Raw genomic sequence first — 26205 nt, forward strand, 5'->3', positions numbered from 1 at the left:
CAAAAACAATAAAGCGGTTGCTTGTTTGACAGTGATCATGCGGCTGCCACAAGTGTATCGATGAAGACATATAGGCCCTCATTTATCAACCGTGCGTACGCCAAAATATGGGTGCACGCCAACATTACCGAAATTTTCGGCATTTACCATTTCCACCAAAGCTTGAAATTGAACTTGAGTAGGACAAAAAGTCACGTCTGGTCGGAAGCTGTCATGCGTTGTCCTCGGCTGTTTTTCTGTCGTACACAAGCGGAGCAGCATTGTCTGAACTGCTGACACGCTGTCACAGGCATCTAAGCATATGTTTTCACTCCTAAAATGTTAATATAAAACTATGTATATACATGTAAAAAAAAGAAAATGAGAGATTTCCAACTTTACAAGTAATTAATTTCGCGAAATTAAATACAATATAACACTTTTACAATGTATTAGTTTGTGCTTAATCTAACAGTGCTTTACTGGCCTTGTTATGCGAGCGCACTTGTGAGATGATTTGGGAGAGCATGCGGCATGACATCAGATGCCTATATCACTGTAGCCTACTGTCTGTGAGTGATATTATAAAAGAAAAGGCATAAATGGACTGCACGGCGTGCACGCCTTTATTTCCAAGTGACAATGACAAGCATATACAGCTTGCCTATTTGCAATTGTAGCAGGCTATAGGCGTAAGGGGCTTAATCATTCACCATTTAAATAAGTGCTTTGACAGTTCAGATAAAAGCGAGATCATTTTAGGGGGTCGGGAGGACGGGACCGCGGCGTGCGTCGCCAACACATACCAGCACACATGCAAGCGGCAAGCCTTCATCCATATGTGTATGATTCGTTCATCAATGATCAAATCACTACAACGTTGATTATGACTGCCTTGACGACATGATAGCCTATCTCTCATGCAGGCATCACTGACACTCACCCACATGACTTATCACAGCAGTGTGCAGTCTCACGCCTTTGCCGTGCACTGTGCACGAATGGGTAAAATTAATATAAACGTAAAATAAACATATTCCATTCATGGCGATGCGATGTCGATGTGTCATGTAGGTGCGTGCGTGCATGCATGACAGCAAGGCAAGCGAGGTGAGAGGGAAACAGACAGGGTAGGCCTACAACTTTATTTAATTCATGCAGGTGTTTGTTCGTTCTTTATTTATTTAACAACACACCAGTTAGTTGGGCAGGGCTTGCAAGTTGCGTGTGCATGCGTCTGTGTGTGTGTATGAGAGAGGGGGGTGAGGCGGGCAGCAAGGCACGGGAGAACCTTTTTTTTGAGGCTTGATTTCATAGGGCGTGCCAGATAGATTTCAGCCGTCACATTTATTAACGTCAGAACGAAATTAAGGAAGGATCAGCTGTTTGCGATCACTTTATAAATGCCGTGGCGACGTGGGTGTACTACGAAACCTGCACTCGAATCTGTGGCAGATTTTACACTCAATTGATAAATGAGGGCCATACAACTTACAAAGAACTCTGGATTCCTCTGGGACACAGAGCCATTTCTCTGCTTATTTGAAGAATCCCCTTTGTAAGATGTTCTTCCTAAAACAAAAAGGTATAAAGTGTCATCCAGGCATCCATATCATGATCAAGTCCCTATAACCTGCTGAATCCAAATTTTGTTTGATACAAAGATATTTTACATCACATGGTTCCAATTTGGTTGCTGTGCCACTTGAGATTTATGAAACTATAAACGAACTATATGAAAACCTGCAAAACCTGTCTGTCGCTCTGTCAAAGTCAGGCCACCATATACAGTATGGACGTCAGTCCATCACGCCTTGTGACACGTCACGCCACCATATATGGCTGTCAGTCCATCACGCCTTGTGACACACTCCAAATATGGCCATCACCATATATGAATATCACGACACTGACCTCATTAAACCCTGGAGAATACTGGATCATCACCTAGATATGGAATATATGGAACCAACCAGCGCTCAGTGTGTCTGAGACTTTGTGCCTCTGCGTATTCCTGTATTCATCTGAGACTTGCGATAGCTGCCAAAGTGCAACTACAAACTACACTGTCGCTGTAGCAAGCGAGAAGGGCCACCTGGCGAATTGTTCGCTAATATCCGTTTACATTAACCACAGTTATTGAATAACCTCCAGTTATGTACAACGATATAGCGCTTCACAATTTGCTTGTGAAATAATTAATACACTCCCTTTCAACCACTGAAGCCCATACTTGTATCCCCTGTCAAGTATGGCGTGCGGCTACAGTATATCGTTGTACATAACACTCACATGCACAAACATGCTGCACTGCTGCAGGGACTAGTCTGGGAGTAGTATGTCACATGGGTGACATCCTCATCTGGGGAAAGACCAGAATAGCACAACACCGGACTGTACTACAGAAAGTCAAAGAAGCCACAATCACATTTAATATGGAGAAGTGTGAACTAGGCAGACATTAAATGGATATTTGTTATCAATATAGTTTTAACTACATGATAGAACAAACATGCTGCAGGGACTAGTTCTGGAGAGGTATGTCACATGGGTGACATCCTCATGGGAGGCATACTACTGCAACTACTACATACTACATACTACTGCAACTACTACAACGTTAATGCACAACACCGTGTGTTGTGCAGTTGTTGGTCCAAGAAGCCACCATCACATTTAATATGAAGTGTGAACTAGGCAGACATGAAATGGATATGTCTCCACCATGCCATGCAGGCCGAAGACGTGGCAGAGAGCATGTCTTCACCCCGTCCGTCGGTGTGTCTGTGTGTGTGTGTGTGTGTGTGTGTGTGTTTGTCCGTCCGTCTGTTGCTGACAACAAATCTCGAGCACCTTTGGACAGATCGGTGTGAAACTGTGCAAACACACTCCCTGGAGGCCAGAGCGGAACCAGTTGTTCATCATCTGTATACCAGTAGGCTGATTTTTGCAAAACATATTTTTGGCTATTACGCCTACATATTTTATCCAGACATCACACAAATTGGTACAGATTATCTTTATAGGCATATGATCAAGACATATCTGTCCGATTGTTCATATTCAATCATGACTGTCTAAGATTGCTATCTGAAGTTTGCAGGAGTGGCTCGTTTTGAACAAAATTCCTCTATTTATTAACGCAGCATAGCCGAGACCGAGACTTTGCACCAACATTCCCACTAGGCCAAGGAAGAAATATCACCCTACAGCCTACATTATTCAAATCTGCCGATTCACATTTTGACCTATAACTGGACCAATCTGTGTGAAACTTTGCACACACACTCCCTAGAGGCCAATGAAAAACCTCTGCCCTGCATTTTTCACATGGGTGTTTTATAGTGCCACTAGGAGGCTGATTTTTGTAAAAAGAATAATGATTATTATATTACTCTTACAGATTTTGTCCAAACATCTCCCAAATTGGTACACATTATCTATAGTTGTGTGATAAAGACGGATCTGTCTGATTGTTCATATTCCATCCTGATTGGCTAATATTGTCATCTGAAGTTTGCAGGAGTGGCTTTGAAAGTAATGCATCCAATCATGAACGGAGCATCCGATTGCCGTGAAACTTTGCACACACATTCCCATTAGGCCAACGAAGAAATGCCACCCTACATTTTCGAGGGGCGTTACCCCGTCCAATGCATGGCTTTCCGAAATGACGTCATAGGCCAGCCAAGTTTATGGACTTTTAATGTTTGTTTAGGGCCTAATGATAAATTCCCTGTCCCCAGCCAGGTCTATGGACTTTAATGTTTGTTTAGTTAGTTAGTTAGTTTAACTTATTGTCCACATGTGAAAATGTGTCTTCGGTCTCAACAACAGTAAAAAACAAACAGTTACAACAACAGTGGAAAATACATTGGATAAAATAACAAATCTAGCGAGATGCCTTATTGGCATTTGGGATGAAGGAATGCATTTTTTTAAATGTTAACGTTAGCTTTTGGTACTTTGTACCGTCTATCAGAGGGAAGCGATTCGAACTCCCTGCAGAGTGGATGAGAGGGGTCGTTTGCTATCTTGCCAGCTTTGACCTCCTTGTAGATACAGCTTAATTGTTTGTCTCATCCCAATGATTTTTGAGCCTAGGTTCACTATTCGCTGCAGCTTTCTTCTACCTTTTGCCATACCACATTGCCATGTTAAAAGTCAAGATTCCCTCTATCAGGTTTTTATAGACTGTTTCCATGATATGCTTGCTCACCCTAAAGGAGTTGAGCTTGCATAGTAGGTGGAGGCATTGGTTACAAGTTTAAAAAATCTGGTCAGTATTTTTTTTGACTGAACGTGAACTGAACGAACTGTATTTCTGTTTGATGAACGTCATTGTGAACGTGTTCATTTCTGGCGTGTGTGAACGTCACTTTCTCACGTTCAACTTCGTTCAAGAGTGAGTGAGCCTTCCAGGTGAAACCCCCGCTAAAAAACACCCTAACCAGTCCTTAATATCTAGCGGAAAACCCACCAATAAGTCCTTATCCAACACAAATTAACTAATCTTTCTCAGCCGTACAATTTCACTGGAGCGCGCAGAGCGCATATGCACGTAGACAGGAGACACATACAGTCCTACATGTCCCGACCCAAACACTGAGGAGGTAAAGTAAACGTGACGTTGTTGTGATTAAACATAATGTCCCACGAAAAATAGCTGTCCAAAATAACTGTCCATATAGATGTGTAACTGTCCAAACATGATCGCCTCGTTCGGCCAACAACATATATCTCCCTCCCTCCTCAGAAGCGCAGTGATGCCTGATTTATTCTTTGTCGTACACGTTCTCCATGCTGAAAATGGCTGATCTACAAGCTCACAACTATTTTCAGCACGTGGAAATATGCAGGCTGTGAGAACCCTTCACAATAAAAGCATGCAGCTTTCACAAGTTGGCCCAAATAAAGACAAGGAAAAGGATTAAGAATTAGGTGGCATTTCACATTGCATACTGTATGAGCTAGTTTCTATGTTCTATATAATAAGGAATTAATTTGGATAATGGTAATGGAGATTTATTTTTATTAATTTAACTTTATTAATCCCCCAATGTTTTTTTATTCAATAAAGTCTGAGGTTCTATATGGCTATGTGTTAACCCATTCTGACCGGGAACCCGTTTTGGTGTTAGCATCATGTTATGCTTTATCTATTGAAAAACAGCAGATCTACAAGCTCACCGAGTGGCGCGCTACGAGCTTGTAGGTCTGCTATTTTTGAAAAATCGAAGAACGACTGACATTTTTCAGAATCTGATCTCAGGTCAGAATGGGTTAATCAGACCAGTGTGTGTCCAGTGGAAACCTCGTATGAATCTGATCTCAGGTCAGAATGGGTTAATAATAATAATACAAAAAAGAACAAAAATTAACTAAAATTGTTCATTTTTTGTTCAAAATGTTGAATGATGAATTAAGAACTGAACTAGTTCCTTTTTCAATTTCTGTGAAATAACTGTGAACTGAACTAGTTCGTAAAATAAATGAACTTTCCCAACACTGCCAGGGCCATATCATCCGCATATTTGAACAAATGAAACATATCCCGGTCTAACTGGAATTCATTTGTATATAGGGAGAAAAGTAAGGGGGATAAGATAGTCCCCTGTGGAACACCGGTGTTAAGCACAGTGATGTCGGACAGAGTATCATTAACACAGACCTGTTGAGGACGGTCAGAGAGGAAGTCTCTGACAAGATGGATAATACCTCCATTTACTCCTATGTCAACGATGAGTCTCTGCAGAATGGCGTGCTGTTGAAAGCAGAGGTAAAATCAATAAAAAGGACCCTGGCAAAGTGGGAGGGGACTTGGAGATGCTTTGACAGGGTGTTAAACAGGCTGATAGTAGCATCATCAGTTCCTCTCTGACTTTTATAAGCAAATTGGAGATGATCTAAGCCGTTAGAAACCATCGCTGTGATTTGTCTGCTTATAACTCTTGGGCCATCTGGCCCAGGGGCCAAGTTGGGCTTAATACAGGAAAGGCTAGCTCTACAATTTCATTTTCACTGAGTGTGATAGGGACATACTCCGGAATGGACATACACACACTATCACTCAGCTCAGCTCAGCACTGAATTTATTCTTATCAAAACGGCTGAAAAAGATATTTAGATCATTAGTAAAAGATGGAGAGGGGTGCGACAGGGTGGTACGCTTTTGTTTAGTTTCCCTGCCCATCATCACAAATCAATTTTTGCTTGTCTCAGTTAGATTTTAATTTACATCTTTTTTCTCCAACTAACTCAACATTACCATTTTTAAAAGTTTTTTCTCACGAATGCAACCCTTCTGATCACTAGACATCCATAAATTGTTATTAGGGAATATTTTGACAGATTTATTTCGCATGATTTAACTTTCATTAAACAACAGATTGGATGCAAACGTGCATGTCAATCAGTTCGTGAGGGGTGTCACATGAGTTAAGAAATAGCCAGCCACTCGTTTAGGGCAGTTATGTAATTTTTTGCCAGCCAAGTCAATAGTGTGAAGTGAGGGGTGCAGCAAGGGCAGAATCAGCCAGATGACATCTTGCGTTGTCATTTACTGCCCTAAACAAACATTGCGGCCCTCACTTCACACAAGTGCGATTTCTTTAAATCAGCCTCATGGTGGAGCTATAACCGATTTACTACTTTTTTTTATCCCACGATTTTTGCAACCCATTTTTTCACCCAGTGTCAATTACTTAATGTAATCCTGGGCGCTACACCTCATGCTTGCTTCTATGCACGAGTCCAAGCAGCCTCCTTTCACCTGACATGGGGGAGTTTCCCCAGCCGGACATAGCGTGGAAGGAACACGTTATTCCGACCAGTTCCTTTCCTCTCCATCAGGTGCCCCGATTTACATTTTGACCTATAAATCTGCTTGAAACTTTGCACACACACTCCCTAGAGGTCAAGGAAATGGTAAAAATGGTAAATGGTGCATTTATATAGCGCCTTTAAAGGTGCTTTACAGAGATTGTGCATTACATTCACCCACACATTCATACACTGAGCCCGAGAAAAGGCAGAGGTGTTCTGCACGGCTTTTTCTAAAAAATGCCATCTCCAGGATGCATCTGCCCTGGCACCCCACATCATACAATCTTCTTCCTGCACAATTGGAAACATCACATTCAAGCCAAAGGACATCAAAAGGCTCTTGAAAGGCCTCAAACCAGACAAAGCCTCGGGACCAGATCAAATCCCCACCAGAGTCCTTAAGGAATGTAGTGCAGACAGCGGCGTAACTACCGTGACGCAGACAACGCGACTGCGTGGGGGCCCAGAGGCAAGGGGGGCACACGGCCGCTCACCCGTGCCGTCTGTAAAATAAAATTATAAACACATACAGAGATGCAATGACAGTTGAGTTGAACGAAGTTTGGCGGAGCCTGGTGATGGCTGCTGCTATAGCACACACAGCCACCATACCATATGCATTAGGCACACGTTCCCCGCCTCCCCAACAGCTCTGTTAGAGCATAGGGCTGCCTAACAACGTAAAGGAAGTCAGAAGTGTCTGACTGTGGCGAGTGTGCATACAATGGGCTTTCCCAGTCTCGAGTCCTGACAGCCAGGTACGTGCACAAATCACAACTACAACTGTACAGTGCCCCGCTGATTATAATCCCACACACACAGTTTGGACTTGTTTTTACGGGCTGCTGTACATTGCCCCGCTCAGCCGCTGCTGTTTCTAAGCCAAAAGCAGTCTGTTTTAGTTATTTTTGCCGGCGCGGGGGGGGGGGGGGGGTGCGGCGCTGTCGTCGGGGGCACTCGCTGATCAGCCTGCGTCGGGGCCCACTGGCATCTAGTTACGCGTCTGAGTGCAGAGCTTGCAAGCCCCCTGTGTCGCCTCTTCAGTCGCTGTGTGGAATCTTCCCAAGCTAATGGAAGATGGCCTCTGTTACACCGGTGCACAAGAAAGACTCCAAAGCTGACCCATCCAAATACCGCCCCATATCCCTGCTTTCAGTCATCAGCAAGGTTATGGAAGCAGTTGTGAACCAACAGCTACAGAGGTTTATTCTTAGGAACAACCTCATATCGCACAGACCGTTTGGATTCAGACCAGGACACAGTACTGCTGACCTCCTGAACATCTTAGGCCAGACGTGGAACAACTACCTGGACAAGAGTGAAGAAGTCTGTGTCATAGCCCTGGACATACAGGGGGCATTCGATAAGGTGTGGCATCATGGCCTGGTGGCTAAACTCTCCTCGAGAGGAGTGTCGGGTAAGCTGCTCCAATGGCTCCAAAGCTACCTTTCGAACAGATCCATCAGAATTGTCCTGTCAGGCCAGGCCTGAACCTTGTTCCATCAATGCTTCAGTACCACAGGGTTCAATCCTTGGTCCCCTCCTATTCTCCATCTTCATCGATGACCTGGTTGAAGTGTGTGAGAATGAACTCGACTCAACTCTGTATGCACGCATAAGATCTCCAGCACAGGGCTGAAGTGGAGGCTAGCTTGAACCGTGATCTCCACCAAATATCAACCTGGGGAGATCGATGGAAGACCACCTTCGAACCATCGAAGTGCAAGTCCATGACCATCTCAAGAAAGAGGATCCCATCACAGCTGGACCTACAATTCAATGGGCACCGGCTCTCCTCCACAAATGAGCTTGACGTCCTGGGTGTCAAAATAGACCCCAAGCTGTCCTGGTCGAAACACCTGACCAAAATCTCCATCCGGGCCGGTCAGAAGTTGGCAGCACTGAGGAGAGTGGCCAGTAAACTCACCACCGAGAGCCGTGCAACGGTCTACAAGCTACAGGTCCGCAGTGTCATGGAGTACGCCTCACTCACTTGGATGAGTGCCCCACCGACAAATCTTGGTCTGCTGGACAATATTCAGAGGAAGGCCCTCAAAATAATTGGAGTTGACCAAGACACTGCCAGTACGACACTTTTCATCGACAGCCTTAGCCACAGAAGACACGTTGCCGCCGCTACAGTCCTGTACAAAATGCACACCCCCCACTGCCCTAGGGACCTCCAGGACATGCTCCCTCCACCCTACACCAGACGGCGAAACACCCGCCGATGCACAGCCACACCAGAACATGCTCTCGACCCCCCCAGGCTCCAAAACACGGACATTGGACAGAACTTTTCTCCACACTGCTGTTCAGGTGTGGAACAGCCTACCAGAGCATGTAGTGGACTCCATCACAGACAATGGCCTTCAAGCCTTTAAACGCAGAGCTCACAGATATCTCCTGACCACCCCTCACACTGACTGTTGAGCTGCAGTGAACCATTTGATTGGCCAATGGATATGTTTCTTACTATGTATTACTTGGCTATTCTTCACAATTGCATCTAATAAAAAAAATTAAAAAATTAAAAAAATGGCGGCGGAAAGGCACCAACCTGCACATCTGGAGCAATTAGGGGTTCAGTGTCTTGCTCAAGGACACTTCAACACTAACTCTGGGGGAGCCCGGGTTCAACCTTGCGGTTGCCATCCGGCCACTCTACCCCTGAGCCACTGCCGCCCCAGTCTGTAGGAAAAGCCTCTGCCCTGCATTCTTCACAACAGTGTTTTAGCAGCGCTATAGGAGGCTGATTTTTGCAAAACACATTTTTGAGGGGCACTAGCATATATGTGTCATATGTCCAGCTTTTAGTGTGCATGTAAACACAAACTTTGTCCCAACACAAACATTAAATTCCGCTGATAATGAATGGCCAGTTTTGAGTTTTTGTGTAAACATTAAAAGCTGGACTTAGGATGTGATTGGCCAGAATGAGATGATGTACAGTATGATCATGTATGATGATAAGAGCGCCCCTCACTTCACAGATGTGAATACTCTTACAGATTTTGTCCATACATCACGCAAATTGGTACACATTATCTCTATAGTCATGTGATCAAGACGGATCTGTCTTTGTCTTGCACTGGGACACACAGCCTGGTCGCCACCTCGTTTGCGACAACAAATCGCCTGGATTCTTCGTTAGGCTCCAATCCCTTATCCAGCAGCTGAAAGCGCCTCCTGACTGCATCCGTATACCTGGCTTGCAGGCCAGGGTCAGTTGAGAATGCCTTACAGTCATATTGGATGTTAGGGCTTGGCTTGGGGCTCAGCCACACTCTCATGGTGATCAGAGCAGGGGGGCAGTCAGACAGATTTTTTGTGAAGCCACTAAGGAAATGAAAGTTCAAATAATGGCCTGTTGTGGCGCTCTCATTGGGCTCAAAAAAACCCATAGCCCCATAGAAGTCCATGTATTTGGGCCCAACTTCACCTAGACTGTATTACCTTAATAAACATGGTCATGAATACTTTTTGCTTCCAGTCACTAGTTTAAAGTCTCATTTCTAATGTCATAATATTCTTTTTGGAAAATTATGGTCCCATTTATAAAAAAAATTACCATAAAGTTGCGCATGTTGTGAGGGGCGTGGCTACCATTACAGTCTATGAACGGGATCCCCCACCCACTCGAGTCAAAATAAAAACCAACGAAGAAGAAGGGGGGAAGTCCCGCCTCGTTGTCTGGGCCAGCCAATGGGCCAGCTGGGCCCAAACGGATCTAGAAAGATGGCGACTTCCATTGCAAGGACTGACAGGCTTCATTTTACGTTCATGTTAGACCCGGGGAACGCTTTGTCCATATTTTTTACAGTCTATGGATCAGAGCCACATAGCTGACCGTGCTGATTTATGATAGGCCCTCCATCCGAAATCAGAAGTTCCAGAATGCCATGCCGTGAGAAGATCGATTTAAGGATTACGGGATAAATGGATTACGTCATTTGACCTTGAGGAGGTCAGAAAAGCAATCTCCACATATCATGACATATAGTCCACATCCAGCAGGTAGTTTGTGCTCCAGAGGAGGAATAAATCCGCTCCCAACTTCTCCCATGGTCGGTCTGGGTATGGCGATGGCATCAGTGGCTCCCTGTGGTTCTGTCTCTCCTTACAGCATGTTCAGCAGTTGACAACCAACTCGTTCAGCTGCTGGCTCAGTCCGGGCCACCATACCGACTGTCACGCTCACTGTCTACACTTCACCACGCCTTTGTGTCCTGTACAGTTTTGCGAGAACATAATTTCTCATTGTTGAAGGGATGACAAGTCTGTGTCAGTCCAAGACACCATCTTGGACTGTAAGGAACGCCTTCTCTGCCCAGTACAGATTGAGTGCCGGTTCCTTGGAACCGTGTGCTGGCCAGCCTTCTGCACACAGCTACATCACTCGTGCACACACACTGTCCTCCCGCAGCTGCTCTCTCAGCTCTTCCAGGTAGGCAGTGCTCTCAGGAAGGCATATCTCCAGTACCATATCCACATTTGTCAGCTGGTGTCTTTTCTCTCTTAACACAGGCTCTTCCGTGGCACATCAGAGATGGAATAGGAGTAGCGCATCAGGCGCATTCTGAAGCGCTGGATCCGAGGGGGTAGAGCATCCAACTGGTGCTTGAGAGTTGAGACCCCAGAAGACTCAGGAAAGGGTTGTTGTAGAAAATTCCCTATAGCTTAATTTATTTGCCTTATTTTGTACAGGACTATTTTGGGCAACCTCTAGTCATTCTTTATGACCCAGTTTCCAACTTTAGTTCAGGCATCTGTTGGGGCACTCCCTAATGCAACAGGACCCCAGTTTTGTGACTGTGCAGTTCCAAATGCAGATGCACAGATAAACCTGACCAACAGAATGCGTTCTTGAGGAAATACCATTCATTCTTTCACTGATACATTCATTTCACCATCCATGTCTGTCAATCAACTAAACTCAACTATAAAACCATAAATGCCAAAACTGTGTCAACCTTCTTCATGCTCTCTGACTGGAGCCCCGTGGTGGGCATAGCATCAACCCCCCTAAGTTTATACACGCCTCCATTAGGCTAATAATATTTTACAGTTGTGGTCCGTCTCCATCTGAAAATGTTTTCCAATGAGGAAGTTGCAGAACCTCTCAAAGGTCCAGGTCAGCCCCAATGTGTGCCCCAATGCAGGTACGCCTAGATGTGTGCGTGTATGTGTGCTCTGTGCTGTTGGCAGAGGCTGAGGTTGGTATTGTGAAAGGGTGCCATGGGTCACAGTAACTGGTAAATTGGTGTTGCGGCTTTCACCTGGTGCTGCTGGTAAGCTGGTTGTGCTGTGGCTGTCTGGTGCTGCTGGTAGGCCGACTGTGCTGAGGTCCAAGTAGGGTACGTACAGCATGGTATGCTAGCTGTGCTGAAGCTGGCGTTGTTCATGCCGACATCTTATAAATGCACCGACTCTATGTACGTACATGTGTGTACACTGTACATACGTCTGTACTCCTCGTAACTCGAGAACCGTTCCATGCTCTGCCAAAGCCAGTTGATTGCCATGGCAATCCCAGCTTGCACAACACACGTGCCATTTGATTACTTAGTCCGTCCACTTTTAACAGTCAGTTTGCACTCTTCAGACATTCTCCACACATACTCCACTAATGTTTACCACAGCACAGGATTTTCAGCACAGGATTTTCCAAAACCGCCGATTTGAGCCAATCACAGCGCAAGATGACACAACTTTCAGCCAATCACAGTGCAAGATGACATAACTTCTCAATAAATAATAGATAGATAGATAGATAGATAGATAGATAGATAGATAGATAGATAGATAGATAGATAGATAGATAGATAGATAGATAGATAGATAGATAGATAGATAGATAGATAGATAGATAGAAAACGGACCCCATCGTCATCACTGACAGACGGATTATCATCACATCACATTATTCCTTCAGTCTAATACTTACCCAGCTTGGGTCCTGGTGCGATGACAGTTATCAAGCTGCTCTCCTTGGGCATCTTCCTCCAGTCTTCCAGCTTCTTCAAGGCTACACATTCACAGTGAATCAGAAAGTGTAAAATGAAGCCTTTATGAATATGATTGAAACCTGGACATCTACACTTCTACAGACATTGCCTAAACTGTAATCCTGGCCGCTACTCTCCCTCTGCCAAACCAGGGGAGAGCCCCAAACTGAGCTCATGCTTCCTTCAATGCATGAGGAGTGAGCAGGCGGCTTCTCTTATCACCTGACAGTGGGTAGTTTCCCCGGTAGGACGTAGCGCGTGGAAGAAACACGTTATTCCAACCAGTTCCTTTCCCCTCCATCAGGCACCCCGGCTGACCAGAGGGAGGCAGTATAGAGACCAGGATTACTGCATGTTTTTGTGAGGGTCCAGGGGACACAGGGAGAACATGCATACTTGACACAGAAAGGCCCTTTCGCCAACCCCACCTAGGTTATGGGTACTGATGACGGTGGAGGAGAGGACACACCTCCAGCATCCTCGGCGTGAATAGAGCCCGGGACTTTCTAGCTGTGAGGCGACAGCGCTACCGATTGTACGCTACCGATTGACGTGTAGGCTTATAATAATACTTCTGTAAAATTATTTCGTCTGCACTGTAATTCTATTACACTATCTTATTTTAAGTCCCGTTTGTAATTGTAGATGCTTTCATAATGTTTCTATTGGGATTTCATGCTCTATGTCCTAACAACTTAAATCCTAGTTCTGAGCATGTCATAATAGGCAAACATGAATTGACCACACTGACAGACCCATGCACCGTGTGCATATCATCAATGGTCTCCCCTGAATACATAAAGGAAAAAGAAAGAAAGAAACCCCAGGTGGAGCCAGAGATCAAACCGGCAACCTTCTGATTCCCTGTGGTACCTCCTGAGCCACGGCCTCCCCACCACGCATCTCTGTCTGACCACCACACCCTGTGTCCTGAAACCCCTCACAGTCTGCATCACATCACATTATTCCTTCAGTCTAATACTTACCCAGCTTGGGTCCTGGTGTGATGACAGTTATCAAGCTGCTCTCCTTGCGCATCTTCCTCCAGTCTTCCAGCATCTTCAAGGCTACACATTCACAGTGAATCAGCAAGTGTAAAATGAAGCCTTTATGAATATGATTGAAACCTGGACATTTACACTTCTACAGACATTGCCTAAGCTGTAATCCTGGCCGCTACTCTCCCTCTGCCAACCAGGGGAGAGCCCCAAACTGAGCTCATGCTTCCTTCAATGCATGAGGAGTGAGCAGGCGGCTTCTCTTATCACCTGACAGTGGGGAGTTTCCCCGGTAGGACGTAGCGCGTGGAAGAAACACGTTATTCCAACCAGTTCCTTTCCCCTCCATCAGGCACCCCGGCTGACCAGAGGGAGGCAGTATAGAGACCAGGATTACTGCATGTTTTTGTGAGGGTCCAGGGGACACAGGGAGAACATGCATACTTGACACAGAAAGGCCCTTTCGCCAACCCCACCTAGGTTATGGGTACTGATGACGGTGGAGGAGAGGACACACCTCCAGCATCCTCGGCGTGAATAGAGCCCGGGACTTTCTAGCTGTGAGGCGACAGCGCTACCGACTGTACCACCGTGCCCTGAGACGTGTAGGCTTATAATAATACTTCTGTAAGATTATTTAGTCTGCACTGTAATTCTATTACACTATCCTATTTTAAGTCCTAGCTGTTTGTAATTGTAGATGCTTTCATAATGTTTCTATTGGGATTTAATGCTCTATGTCCTAACAACTTAAATCCTAGTTCTGAGCATGTTATAATAGGCAAACATGAATTGAAAACAATCTACAAGGTCATGTAGTGGGTTTTCCCTGTTACAGATACACACTGACAGACCCTAAACTGACATGAACCATTAATTATTATATGATGATCACACCATAATACTTACTTACTACAATAACCCTGTATTGTATTCAATGTGTTGGGTTGTCAAAAATTGGATTTGGCTGAATTTGGTTTATTTCAATATTTCTCCAAAAATAGCCAATCCACAAGCTCACAACACACCACAGCAGGATGCAGTTGTGAGCTTGCAGATCTGCCGTTTTTTTGGCTAATTCAAGTTCTCCCTGGGGTTCAAGTGGTTAGAAAGCATCAACCACTAGTTTCGGGTCCAGACACTAAAGTCACATTAGTGCAGCTCCTACTTAGATCTCAGATATTTATGAGTGGATTTGAGGTGCATTATATTTACACCATCATGAATGTGTCCAATATCTTCAGTGGCGCATTTACTTATAGGTTTTATGCCTTTAAGCTACATTACAATTAATTGTAATTAAATTCCATAATGTGCCCAATAGTAGAAGTAGTAATGGAATAGTGTGTCTGAACCCGGAAGTAAAAGTAAAAATGAAAACGTACCAGCTTCGCCGGAAGAACCCTTCACTGTTGAGAACCGAGCAGGCTCCAGGACCACTTGCTATAACAGAAGGCCACACAATTATTTGCCCTAACGGTAGCATAGCATCCCATGTCTATAATGCATTATACATGGTAAATGATAAATGGTGCATTTATATAGTACCTTTATCCAAGCCACTTTACAATGTGCATTACATTCACACATTCATACATGATTTCACCTGTTCACACTTTAATTACTTGAGTCTATGTTAGTATAGCTTAATGACTATTACAATGTTATTGTCTTTTTTAATGTACAATGTAGGCCTACTTGTATTTAAGTTCATAAAGTTACCATGAGTATAACTAAACTAAATGCATTTGACATTCAATAAAAACGCTACTTTTCAGGACTCCAATTCAAAAAGTATTATTCAGGATTCCAATAAAAAAATGGCAGATCTACAAGCTCAAAAGGCGTTGCACTGCGACACTCTAGACCAGAGGTTCCCAACCACCGGTACGTGGACTGGTGCCGTTCCGCGGGACATGTGCCAACTTTTCCCGTCGTATAACAAATCCATTTGAAAACGAGAGGACAAACACCAGACCTGAGAACTATATAGTGCCAGTGGGCAGCGGATTTGCCGTTGCGCGTAGAGCACGAGTATGCACAACCCTTAATCACCCATTAGAATGCAAATGCATGCCTTTCAGGCAGTCTTTGTATCCTCCTCGTCACTTTGAAAACGGTCGGCCGGTCCGTGACAATGTAAAGGCTTGGGAACCCCTGCTCTAGACCTCTGTTAGTCTGTTCTATAGTGTATACTGTTTTTGATTACCTTCATGTCCGTAATGCTTGTTCTATGTCTGTTTTTCATCTGTTCTGCAAAGTCCTGCATCTGGCTGTCGTCGTAGTGTGTAGAGGAACTGTGGGACTCCAGAGTACAGGAACTGTGGGACTCCAGAGTAGAGGGATGCCATGCATTCTAGAAAGGAACACAAACAACACAGAGGTGAACACTGTTGCATTTTTATTATACTTTAACATAAAATAGTGAAAATAGCCGATGTACAAGCTCACAGCACGTTGCATTGTGACATGTTGTGAGCTTGTAGATTGGCTATTTTCACTACTTTTGTCGTTTTGTGCGACACCAAAATATGATTGATTGATTGATTGATTGACATAGACATTTCAAAAAGTATTTATTTAAAGACCTTTTAAGCCTCGTACAAAGCCAACTCGAGTTGTGAGAAATCATGACAACAAACTATTTTTCGGGCTGAACATTAATTAGAAAGAAGAAGAAAAACGGCAGGTTACAACACTTTTTTGTTGTTGTTTTTCTTCTTTGTAATTATTTAAAGGGTCTTTAAATAAATACTTTTTGAAAAGGCCAATGGGGAAAATACATTGGGAATTATTTCCTGGGCCTGGCGTCGTCATGAAAGGGACTGCGACTGTTTCCATGTTATGCAACGATCAGACTGTCATAGCGAATCACTTACAATGTAGCAGCAGATGTGGTTAAAGCTGAGGAGATGTTTGATGATCTTAGTGTCACAAAACAGACGGTTGCAGACGGTGCAGAGATATAAGCGTCTATGGGTCCGCCGATCACAGCAATCCACCAGGTGCTCCAGACCTGCAGGGATTGAATAATAATATATTTATTAAATAAATAATAATAATTGGGACCAGTTAGTTACAGTAGCTGCATTCATGATGTATAATTCTGGCATGAAAACACTGACCTAGAAGAGGATGTCTCCTGTTGGGCATTTCCAGGTATGTCTGGATGGTCATCTTTTCGAGCCTTGCAGCTGTGGAGGAGAGATGGATCACACATATTGAAACACAAGGCCATTGTGGTCATCTACCTTGAATGTGACCCTAATATATGCCCGTTGTACATGTACCTGTGCTGGTACGCGGGACATGTCCCACTGGTACACAAGAAGGGAATCTCAAGTTTTCCTGACCGTGAATCTATAACCGTGCGTCAATGACAATGATATAACATCATGTTGTGATATAACAATATAGCAGCGGGTAGGCTACTTGAGGCCAGTCAACTGACCTCCATGTTTTGGTACGATGATGCGCGACCGCAACGCACCTCTCCCCCCTTGATTATAGGCCATACAGGGCTTTGCAGGCAGCAACCGGAAGCCAGTGAGGGGAACACAAAATATAGTGCAAGCAATATACATAGTTGCTGTTGGGTAGAAACCTCTTATCTCCATAACGTTTGGGATTCCTTTTTCTTTTCTGTTTGTAAATGAACGCCCCAACTTGATCATACTACAGTGTCACACACAAGTAGCAGCTCTACAAGCTCGCAGCGTGACGTGGCACGAAGCAACGAGTTTTTGAGCTTGTAGATCTGCTACTTTTGCTTACTTTAAAATTTGAATCCTGAAAACAGGCAAGCCTTGGGCAGGGAGCTCAACAACTGACCTGTCTGCTGCAGAACGTCGTCATAGTAACCCAGAGTGTCCATTGCTGTCAAAGAGCGAGGAGGAGAATCATGAGTTCAGTTGTATCAAGAATTCAAGTGTTATCCTTAAAGGATAACACTCGATTACTCACCCCATGGAGAATTGAATTCATGGATATTGTTTTGTTTTTGTTGCATTTTGTTTCCTTTCCTTTCCTTTGCTTAGGAATGCGACAAAAAATATCCATGAATCATGAATCAATCAATCAATCAATCAATCTCTATCTCTCTGTCTCTCTCTCTATGCCCAGAATCTCCCTCTCTCTCCAGGAGCAATAAGTGCAGCTTCAAGGTGTAGTGCATTTAAGGCCCTATCGTGTGCACCTTAAACCTCAAGTCTACTATTATTAGCCCTTATTATTCTTTTTTTATTTATTTTTTTGGGAACCAGAACCTTTAGCAATAATGCTACTTCCCCACACCCCACACAACGTGTACAAGAATTGTACTTATACAGTAGGGCTTATATTAAGAATGGTGTATGTTATTAACCCTTGACCTTTTGTATTATCATAAAGAATTGTTTATGCCATTAACCTGTTGACCTTATGTAACCTGTTGACCTTATGGAGTTGGGCAGATGTGCATATTGCTTTCTGTCTGAGTTGCTCATTGCCTTCTGTCTGCTTTTGCTCCTAGGCCTGTTTTTGATCATATGCCTGTGTCAGCAGAAAATACCAGTAGGCTGACGTGAGGGTTGGGGAGCTAGGGAGGCAGGGACGTGTCCTTGGATGAACTGAGGGTGAACTGGGGGGATGCAATAGTTCGTCCGGGGCCGAGTCCTCCTTGGCCGAGTCCTCAGTTAACCTGAGCTAGGGAATAAGCATCTAAGCATCTGGTTGTAATAAAGAAATTGGAACTGTCATAATGTTCATCGATGATTCATGTGTTATCGTGTGTTTTGAAAGAAATCGGGGAAACAGGTCGGGTCTGTGGCTAGAGGGCTATATCCTAAAGGAAAAACTAGGATCGGGCAGCTAACCGCCGACTAATTACGAACCACACCTAGTTCAGACTCACTTTGAATGGCAATATTTCTATACTTTGTCTGTTTTATATCTCTGACTCTTTGTCTGTTTTTGATATCATAATCATCTTTATACTCGACTCTACAAATAAATCTTTTTGATCAACCTCGACTGAGTCCGATTCATCTCTACTGGAAAGTTGACTTTCGTTAACAAAAGTTGTTTTGATCTACTACCGACCGCTTTGCATAATTCCGTGTTCCCATGTTTGTGCAACCAGGAATTTCAAAACTCTGTCTTGATTTTTACTGTCAACTCAGACAGGCACAATGATAAAAAAGTGATCATTGATAAAAAAAAACATTCTCACAGTACCTTTGTCATAACTGCTACCATCCAATATTTTAAACAGATCTGGAGGCAAGTCCGCAACCTGCACACAGAAAAGATAGCATGAAACAGCCCATGAAAGCATCAACCATCATTTATGTCTTAGATAATAAGTATTTGAATCATGTTGTCAATAATTATTTTTTTTATACTTTATAAACTATATAACTTTACTATATACTTTATACTATATACTGCAATCATGTCTTTCTGAAATTCTATATATCTTGTTTACAAAAATGTTCTAAATGTGTCATACATGGGTAGTATTGTATTGTATTGTTTTTTTATACTGTGCAAATCAAATCAAATCCTGTTTCAACTGGTCACAGCATAAAGATTTAAATAAAAACATTTTATGAAATGTATAAACACTGTTAACACTTAGACTGCGGCCGTGTGGCTACGAGTAGTGGTTCATATTTCAATCGTGATGCCGTGAAAAATCTGAAATCAGATCCGAACCTCGGATGTCTGATCAGCACAACGGACAGTGACGTAGTTTGAGAAAAAGGCCAGAGAAGATCGTAATTAATTATAACAGTCGTCTACGGTGAGCAAGGCGTTGCCTAGCAACCGGCTCAGGGTTAACGTTGTTTTTTAACGGTGCCGTTACAGATATTAAACGTATACAGTATATACGTCAGCCGCATACAATGTGTTCATTCCATGACAAAAAAGTGGTGATTATCACAATCATGCACCCATCCCTATGAAGGAATTCAAATGTTCTGCACATGCCAACCGACCTGCAGCATCTCATAGTGTTGCTCCCGGGTGTTACTTGCTTCGCGGTCCACACCATCCTCGCTGCGGATCCAGGAGAACCTCAGCATGTTGGGGTTGGTGTAGTTCTGGGAAATAGGAGAGATACATCTCAGTTACAAAGAGCATTTCGTTGCTGTCGGGAGGAAACCACCTAACTCCATTTTTGAGGTTTTTGATTTATTTAATTTTTTATTCTTTTTTGCATAAATCAGTGGCATTGAACACCCTTTATGTCTATGTGTTGGTTAAAACAATATTGAACCAATGAAAAGTGCTTTGGACAAAACCCCTCTCATGGAAGTAATTGACAATATATAAAGTTTTATGTCTCAAACTCTCACTCTCACACTCTCAAAAGTTATTTAAATTATTGTTACTACTTACTTCATTTACAAGAAGTCTACACAATAATTGTGATTTTGATCAACATTGACCTATTATCTCTCCTATGGTACCAACATCAATACAGCATGGAAATGTTGAAAAACCTTATCCAACGATACCATATTATTTTGGGATGAAGGCATGCCTGTGGCTAGCTGTTGCCATGGGGTTAAGTCAAGTAGTCAACTGTTTGTTCTGGCTGTGACAGGCACGAATCCCAGGAACCGATAAGGTTTGCTTAAATGAAGGGAGAAGGGAGACGGCGTCGGCGGGGAGCTAACAGGTACCGACACGACAGCGCTTGGAATGGCTATCACAGACGTTCATGCACTTGTTTGAAATAAACCACTCTTAGACCAAGTTCGCCTTTGCCTCTGTATCTGCCTGAAGATTCCACCACAGTCTCATTCTCATTCTACTGCTCTGCCACCCAAATGTGGAATGCCCTGACGCCATCCATTAAAGGATGTGTAACACTTGTTTCTTTCAAAACTGTTCATCTATCAGGAGACCACAAGGGGAGGTACACGTAAATGTAATTTTGCCAAGTTTGTATTTGTTGATTTTTATGATGAATACATATAGGACCACAATTGAAACAAGTCGACTTTTTTGTCTTATCCTTTTACCCTAATACCATGTGTTGTTTACATTTCTAACTAATAAAGTATTTATTCAATCAATCAATCAATCAATCAGTACCTCTGTGCAAGATGGTGGTGAATATTTACATAGTAATTGCAGCGGTGTGTGGGAGAGTTGAGATGTGTCCTTATGTTTGAGACCCGGTCCTCACACGCGTGACACAGGTAAAACAGGAACTTATTCTTTATATCCAAGCACAGTGTCACCAGAGACAAGCCTATAGGAGTGATAGCAAATGCACAAAACAAACATGCCTGTGTGTTAATTGAGCAACTGGAGGATCTTGCAAACGATATTTCAATCAAAATGTCCAACCAGGAACAATAAGAACAAAACACCCACACACAACCTTTTCTGCATCATTTCCAAGGAGGAAACCCAAATAATTGAAAAACTCAATTAATAACATACTCTTGAGACTTATTTACTTAAAATGCAGGAATAAAATAATTTATTTCACTCATCACTGGGTGTTCTTCTGGGAAACGATGCCTTTTATGCCATGGGACGGAAGCAGGCACCCTCACATCCACATGTTGTGAATTTTCACCATGCTGTCTCATTGGCAGCCTCTGATGCACAGCTCACTACTTATTGTCAATGACAGACAGTTGCTTGCCATCAGCACTTGACACATTAACCAATGACAGTCCGTACCTATATAAACCCTCACCCAGTTCACAACCCTCACACTCCACAGCCCTCACTTACAACTGCTCCAGCCGCAGGCAGCCATGCGTTGTTGACAAATGTATACCTTGTAACCTTGGTTCTACCTTTTTTCAGTGACGAGAGTAAATAAAAACAATATAAAAACTAAGACTAAATATATGGACAATTTCATCAAGAAAATTAGACTGAAATGTTAGGGAGGGACTAGTGGAGAAGTGTTATGAATTCACATAACCATGCATAGATGTCACGGACGAGGTCAGCTGGAAATATCCCCCCATGGTTAAAAGACCGATAGTATGCATATTGAACTTTGCCATGTATGATAAAAGCTTTAAAGTATTGCACTATTTCTTGAGAAACCTAATGTTGACCTTAAGGTTATAAAAGTGAATACAGCATCTTCCATTTCACGGTGTGAAGTCTTACACCTTTCTTAGTATCAGTATAGGTGTTGTTTGTGAGAGCGGAGGCGAACATGCATAGATAGGAATCTTTGCAGGTTGCTCCATTCCCGTCACATCGAAGGGGCCCCTGCGTGGCCCGTCTGTCGCAGCCATAGAGGGGACAGGAAACTGCTGCCTCCCACCTCATGCCCTTGGCCTTCGGCTCACCTCCCTGATACCAAGAACCTAACGAACTCTGAAACCACAGAAAGTGTGCTGCTGCTGTGTGTGTCAATCATATACGTTTCCCTGAAATAACCCATGTGACTTATGACCACTGGGCGGATACCAAATGTTGCCTTGGATATAATGCACAGAATTTTGTAATAAACGTCAGTGTTATCATTTGAACCATTCGTGACTGTGTGGCTCTTTTTCAAATGGCATCCTCAGGCGCGCCCTTTAACTCTTATGGGACCAGTCAACTATTTCCTTTCTCACATCACATGACAGCCAAGTGACGGCAGCTGACCAGAAGGAAAATGACAGTTGAAATAATGCTATAAGAAGAGATCCAGTTATCCTTTTATGGTGTTGCGCTCTGAAAATAGCCGATCTACAAGCTGAAAAGGTGTCACAGCACGTTGTGAGCTTGTAGATTGGCTATTTTCAGCATGCAACCACGTGTAAAAACAGCCATTACGACGGAATCAAGGCCTGCCTTTTTGTCGACAAACTGTAGCTGCAGTCGAGTAAGATCTTATGATATGTAGTCGACTAAAACTATACTAAAGCTAAAACATTTCAGATGACTACTAAAATATGATTAATACTAAATGAAAATGAATTCAATTCCATGACTAAACTATGACTAGCTGTGCAAAAGTAACACTGTTCTGCAACTATGGTGTGATTGAGTATAAGTGTCTTTGTATATTGCTATTTGTCCCACTACAGCTGCAGACCTTTCCAGCTGCAAAAAGTGCAACTTTGCACACAACACACACAACACACACACACACACACACACACATTACCTAATAATGGGTCTTTCCCGTCATGTCGCTGAAGAATGTCAATGAATTTCACCTTAACTGGAAGAGAGTCAGAGATGAGATGAGATTTAGACAAAGGGCCCGCATGCAAGCGTAGCCCTAGTCCATGTCGCCGCAGTGCAGCGCCAAATACACATCTTTCTTGCATCATAGAAAAAGAAAAAGAAACATGGAGAAACATCAGAAATGCCACAATAATTATTTAATTAAGTGTGTCATTAACCACTTCAAACAGCCCATCTACAGTCTCACAACAACGCATTGCGTAGGGACGCACTGTGAGTTTGTAGATTTGTATTTACGCTATTTTTAATTATTTATTGTATTATTTAATTTTTTGTAAATCTGTGTTGTTGTTTTTAACTTTTTTCACCAAAAACAGGGACACCCAGGTGAAAATGGGTAAATGGCAAACTTAGAAATGTTCTTACAAAATCTAAAATGAAACAGTAACATTGATCCAAAGTGCCGGAATTACCATTATAAGTCAATGCCTCGAGCGAGCGGAATTTGAGAGCGGTCTCAAATTTGAGGTCAGGGTTGACCCACTTTTACACACATGCCGTCACTGAACGTCCGTCTACCTCCATGAACGCCCCGGAACGTGCTGCAGTTCCAGCTTTGGCCAGTAGGTTATAGAGGCAGCTTCAACGTTGGCCAGCCGCTCTGGTGCCTTGGTCATTCCATGAAGCATGTGTAGTGGCATACAAATAAGCTTACTCAGCTTCCTTCCTTCCTGCACTCCCTCCCTCCCTCAATCCCCACTCAGTGACAGTTCAGGAGTGCAGACTAATTATACTATCATAAGAATGTTCGTCGACTACCTTTTTTCACAGAGGGAAACTAAATGAAAACTAAACTATGACAACTAAAACTAAATATATTGACAATTGTCAACAAATTTGAACTAGACTAAAATGTTAGGGAGGGACTAGTGGACAAGACACCTGTAGTATAAGAGAACCACTGAGCTATTATATTTCCCCTCCTGTATAACTAATGAAATGAGATGGCCGCTTACCTGGGCCTCGGTATACCTCTGAAAACCAGGAGGAAAAGCGCATCAAGAAAGACAATAAAACAGAACAGAGGTTAATTCAAACACATCTTGTGGTCAGTAGAGCTTAATGAAAACAGTGCCAGGAACTGTTTTGTGTTGAAATCTCACAAAGGAGTGGAGTGGACAAACATCGACATGTAGCTGTTAGTAGAGGAAGTGATACAGTTTGTAGTAATAGTAGTAGTAATATACACATTTTCAAATAATCAGATTCAAGTGAAAAGTGAGGATCATCCATTTAGCTGTGCATTTTAGCATTTAACGTTTATCACATAGCAATCAGCACATTTAAACATTTCATGAAATGATCAATTATCTTGGAGGCGCTGTGTTGTTTTTACCAAACAAGATATGGCAGATGGCTTACCTTCCTGAAACAGTTTAGCCTTTTCCTGAGGGTAGAGAACAAGAGACAGGTTCATGTGGTTAATGTACACACTGTTGTATACAGCGAAGTATTAATATGAGGCTCATGCCGTTTCACAACATTACTATCTGGGTCAACAAAATGACCCAGGCTTTCAAATTGGCTTCAGCCCATTTGGTGAAAAACACAAGATTGAATGTATGACATTATGACACTCAGGGGCATGCACAGATAGACACTGTAGAATCGTTTGAAAAGAAGAAGACCTCAGGATGCGTTGTATATTACTCAGCAAGAATCTTTATTAGTTGCTAAGGAGTCACATTTGAGTTCAATAAAAGTAAACAGAGTTGGACAGCTTACTTCCATGAGATGACAGTTCGAGTATGACTCCAGATGGTTGCTTGCATTGTCCCTATATAGTTCTGAATATAACGGGTGTGTGTGTGTGTGTGTGTGTGCATGCATGTGTGCATGTGTGCATGTGTGCATGTGTGTGTGTGTGTGTGTGTGTGTGTGTGTGTGTGTGTGTGCGCGTGCGTGCGTGCGTGTGTGTGCATGTGTGCGTGCGTGTGTGTGCGCAATTAGTCCGACATACTGGCATCACTCTATGGTTAGTTGAGTTATAACAATGTGCATAGGATGTCACAGACAGTGTCCCATTGACAACTATGGCCCTGCGCGTGGTGTATCACCAGACACAAGTCACACGTCCCGAATACCAATGCACACAGTATACTGCATACGGCAACAATATATAAGCATCAAGTACAGGTATAATAATAATATCCTATACCACCAAGTGGTGCTAGAGCACCTGCCCTTTTGCACTCTGGACAGCAATGTGCCCTTTTTAAAGTTAGTTTTTTGTACAGTTTGTTCATTTTTGTTTTGTACAGTGTACCATTTGATTAATTGAACAATGTGGACCCTGTTGTAAACAAGTGTAATGCTTAATTGGGTCGTCCACTCACAGTTAACAGTCTCTGTATTGAGTTTGTGCTTAGAATGTACTGTAATTCTACAAACTGTTAATAATTATTTCAATCAATCAATCAATCAAAACGTATGTGACCCATGGTGACATCGATCATTTCAGGATTAAAAGCGTCTAATATATTATTTATGCCCCAAAATCTACGGCAGTCTTGGGTTCCACGCTCCGTACCCTTTTTTCACTCGGGCACCTGCCCCTCAAAATATCTGTGCACGCCACTGAGGACAATTCAGACTCATATTATAGACCAGGACAAATCTGGTCTAAAGTGCAATCACTTTCTGCCCTTTCTCACTCCACACCAAGACAGGGCCTGACACATCACAGCTGTATTCACCATTGTATACTGTTCAACGATGTTCAGCTATACTGCGGCCAAATCTATCACCTGGTGTGGAGATGGCAAGGGTGCATTTGAACAATATTATACTTTAGATCAGGGCTTTTCAACTGATTTTGACCCAGGGACCACCATCCTGACTAAGAGCAACCTGGGGACCACCACTATTGTGCATGGCGGGTCCATCCTAGACCCACCCCACACAATAGGTTCATACACCACAGGGAGCTGGAGAAAATGGCTATAATATCAATATAATATATAATAAAATACAGTGATTTTGTTTGAATATGGTGGAATATGATTAAGGATTACTGAGCTTATGGTAAGCTCACATTTCATATCACACACACACACACACACACACACACACACACACACACACACACACACACACACACACACACACACACACACACACACACACACACACACACACACACACACACACACACACACACACACACACACACACACACCATACAGTAAGAA

At 43.1% G+C, this 26205-nt stretch overlaps 1 protein-coding gene across 1 annotated transcript in view; it reads right to left on the bottom strand.

The window, feature by feature from the left end:
• LOC308332193 (uncharacterized protein) overlaps positions 1–26205 on the bottom strand; it is a 46091-nt gene that overhangs the window by 18252 nt on the left and 1634 nt on the right. Inside the window, exons 3-16 of the mRNA XM_080787894.1 lie at positions 24377–24401; positions 23971–23988; positions 22932–22988; positions 20923–21053; positions 19789–19893; positions 19025–19082; positions 17642–17686; positions 16936–17004; positions 16690–16826; positions 16020–16166; positions 15196–15253; positions 13799–13879; positions 12752–12832; positions 1475–1551 (exon numbers count right to left, since the gene is read on the bottom strand). Of these exons, the coding sequence (XP_080644020.1) occupies positions 1475–1551; positions 12752–12832; positions 13799–13879; positions 15196–15253; positions 16020–16166; positions 16690–16826; positions 16936–17004; positions 17642–17686; positions 19025–19082; positions 19789–19893; positions 20923–21053; positions 22932–22988; positions 23971–23988; positions 24377–24401 (1089 nt within the window). The remainder of the gene's footprint in view (positions 1–1474; positions 1552–12751; positions 12833–13798; positions 13880–15195; positions 15254–16019; positions 16167–16689; positions 16827–16935; positions 17005–17641; positions 17687–19024; positions 19083–19788; positions 19894–20922; positions 21054–22931; positions 22989–23970; positions 23989–24376; positions 24402–26205) is intronic.

Source organism: Protomyctophum bolini (assembly GCF_963924005.1).
Source record: "Protomyctophum bolini genome assembly, chromosome: 17".
Classification (NCBI taxonomy): Eukaryota; Metazoa; Chordata; class Actinopteri; order Myctophiformes; family Myctophidae; genus Protomyctophum; species Protomyctophum bolini.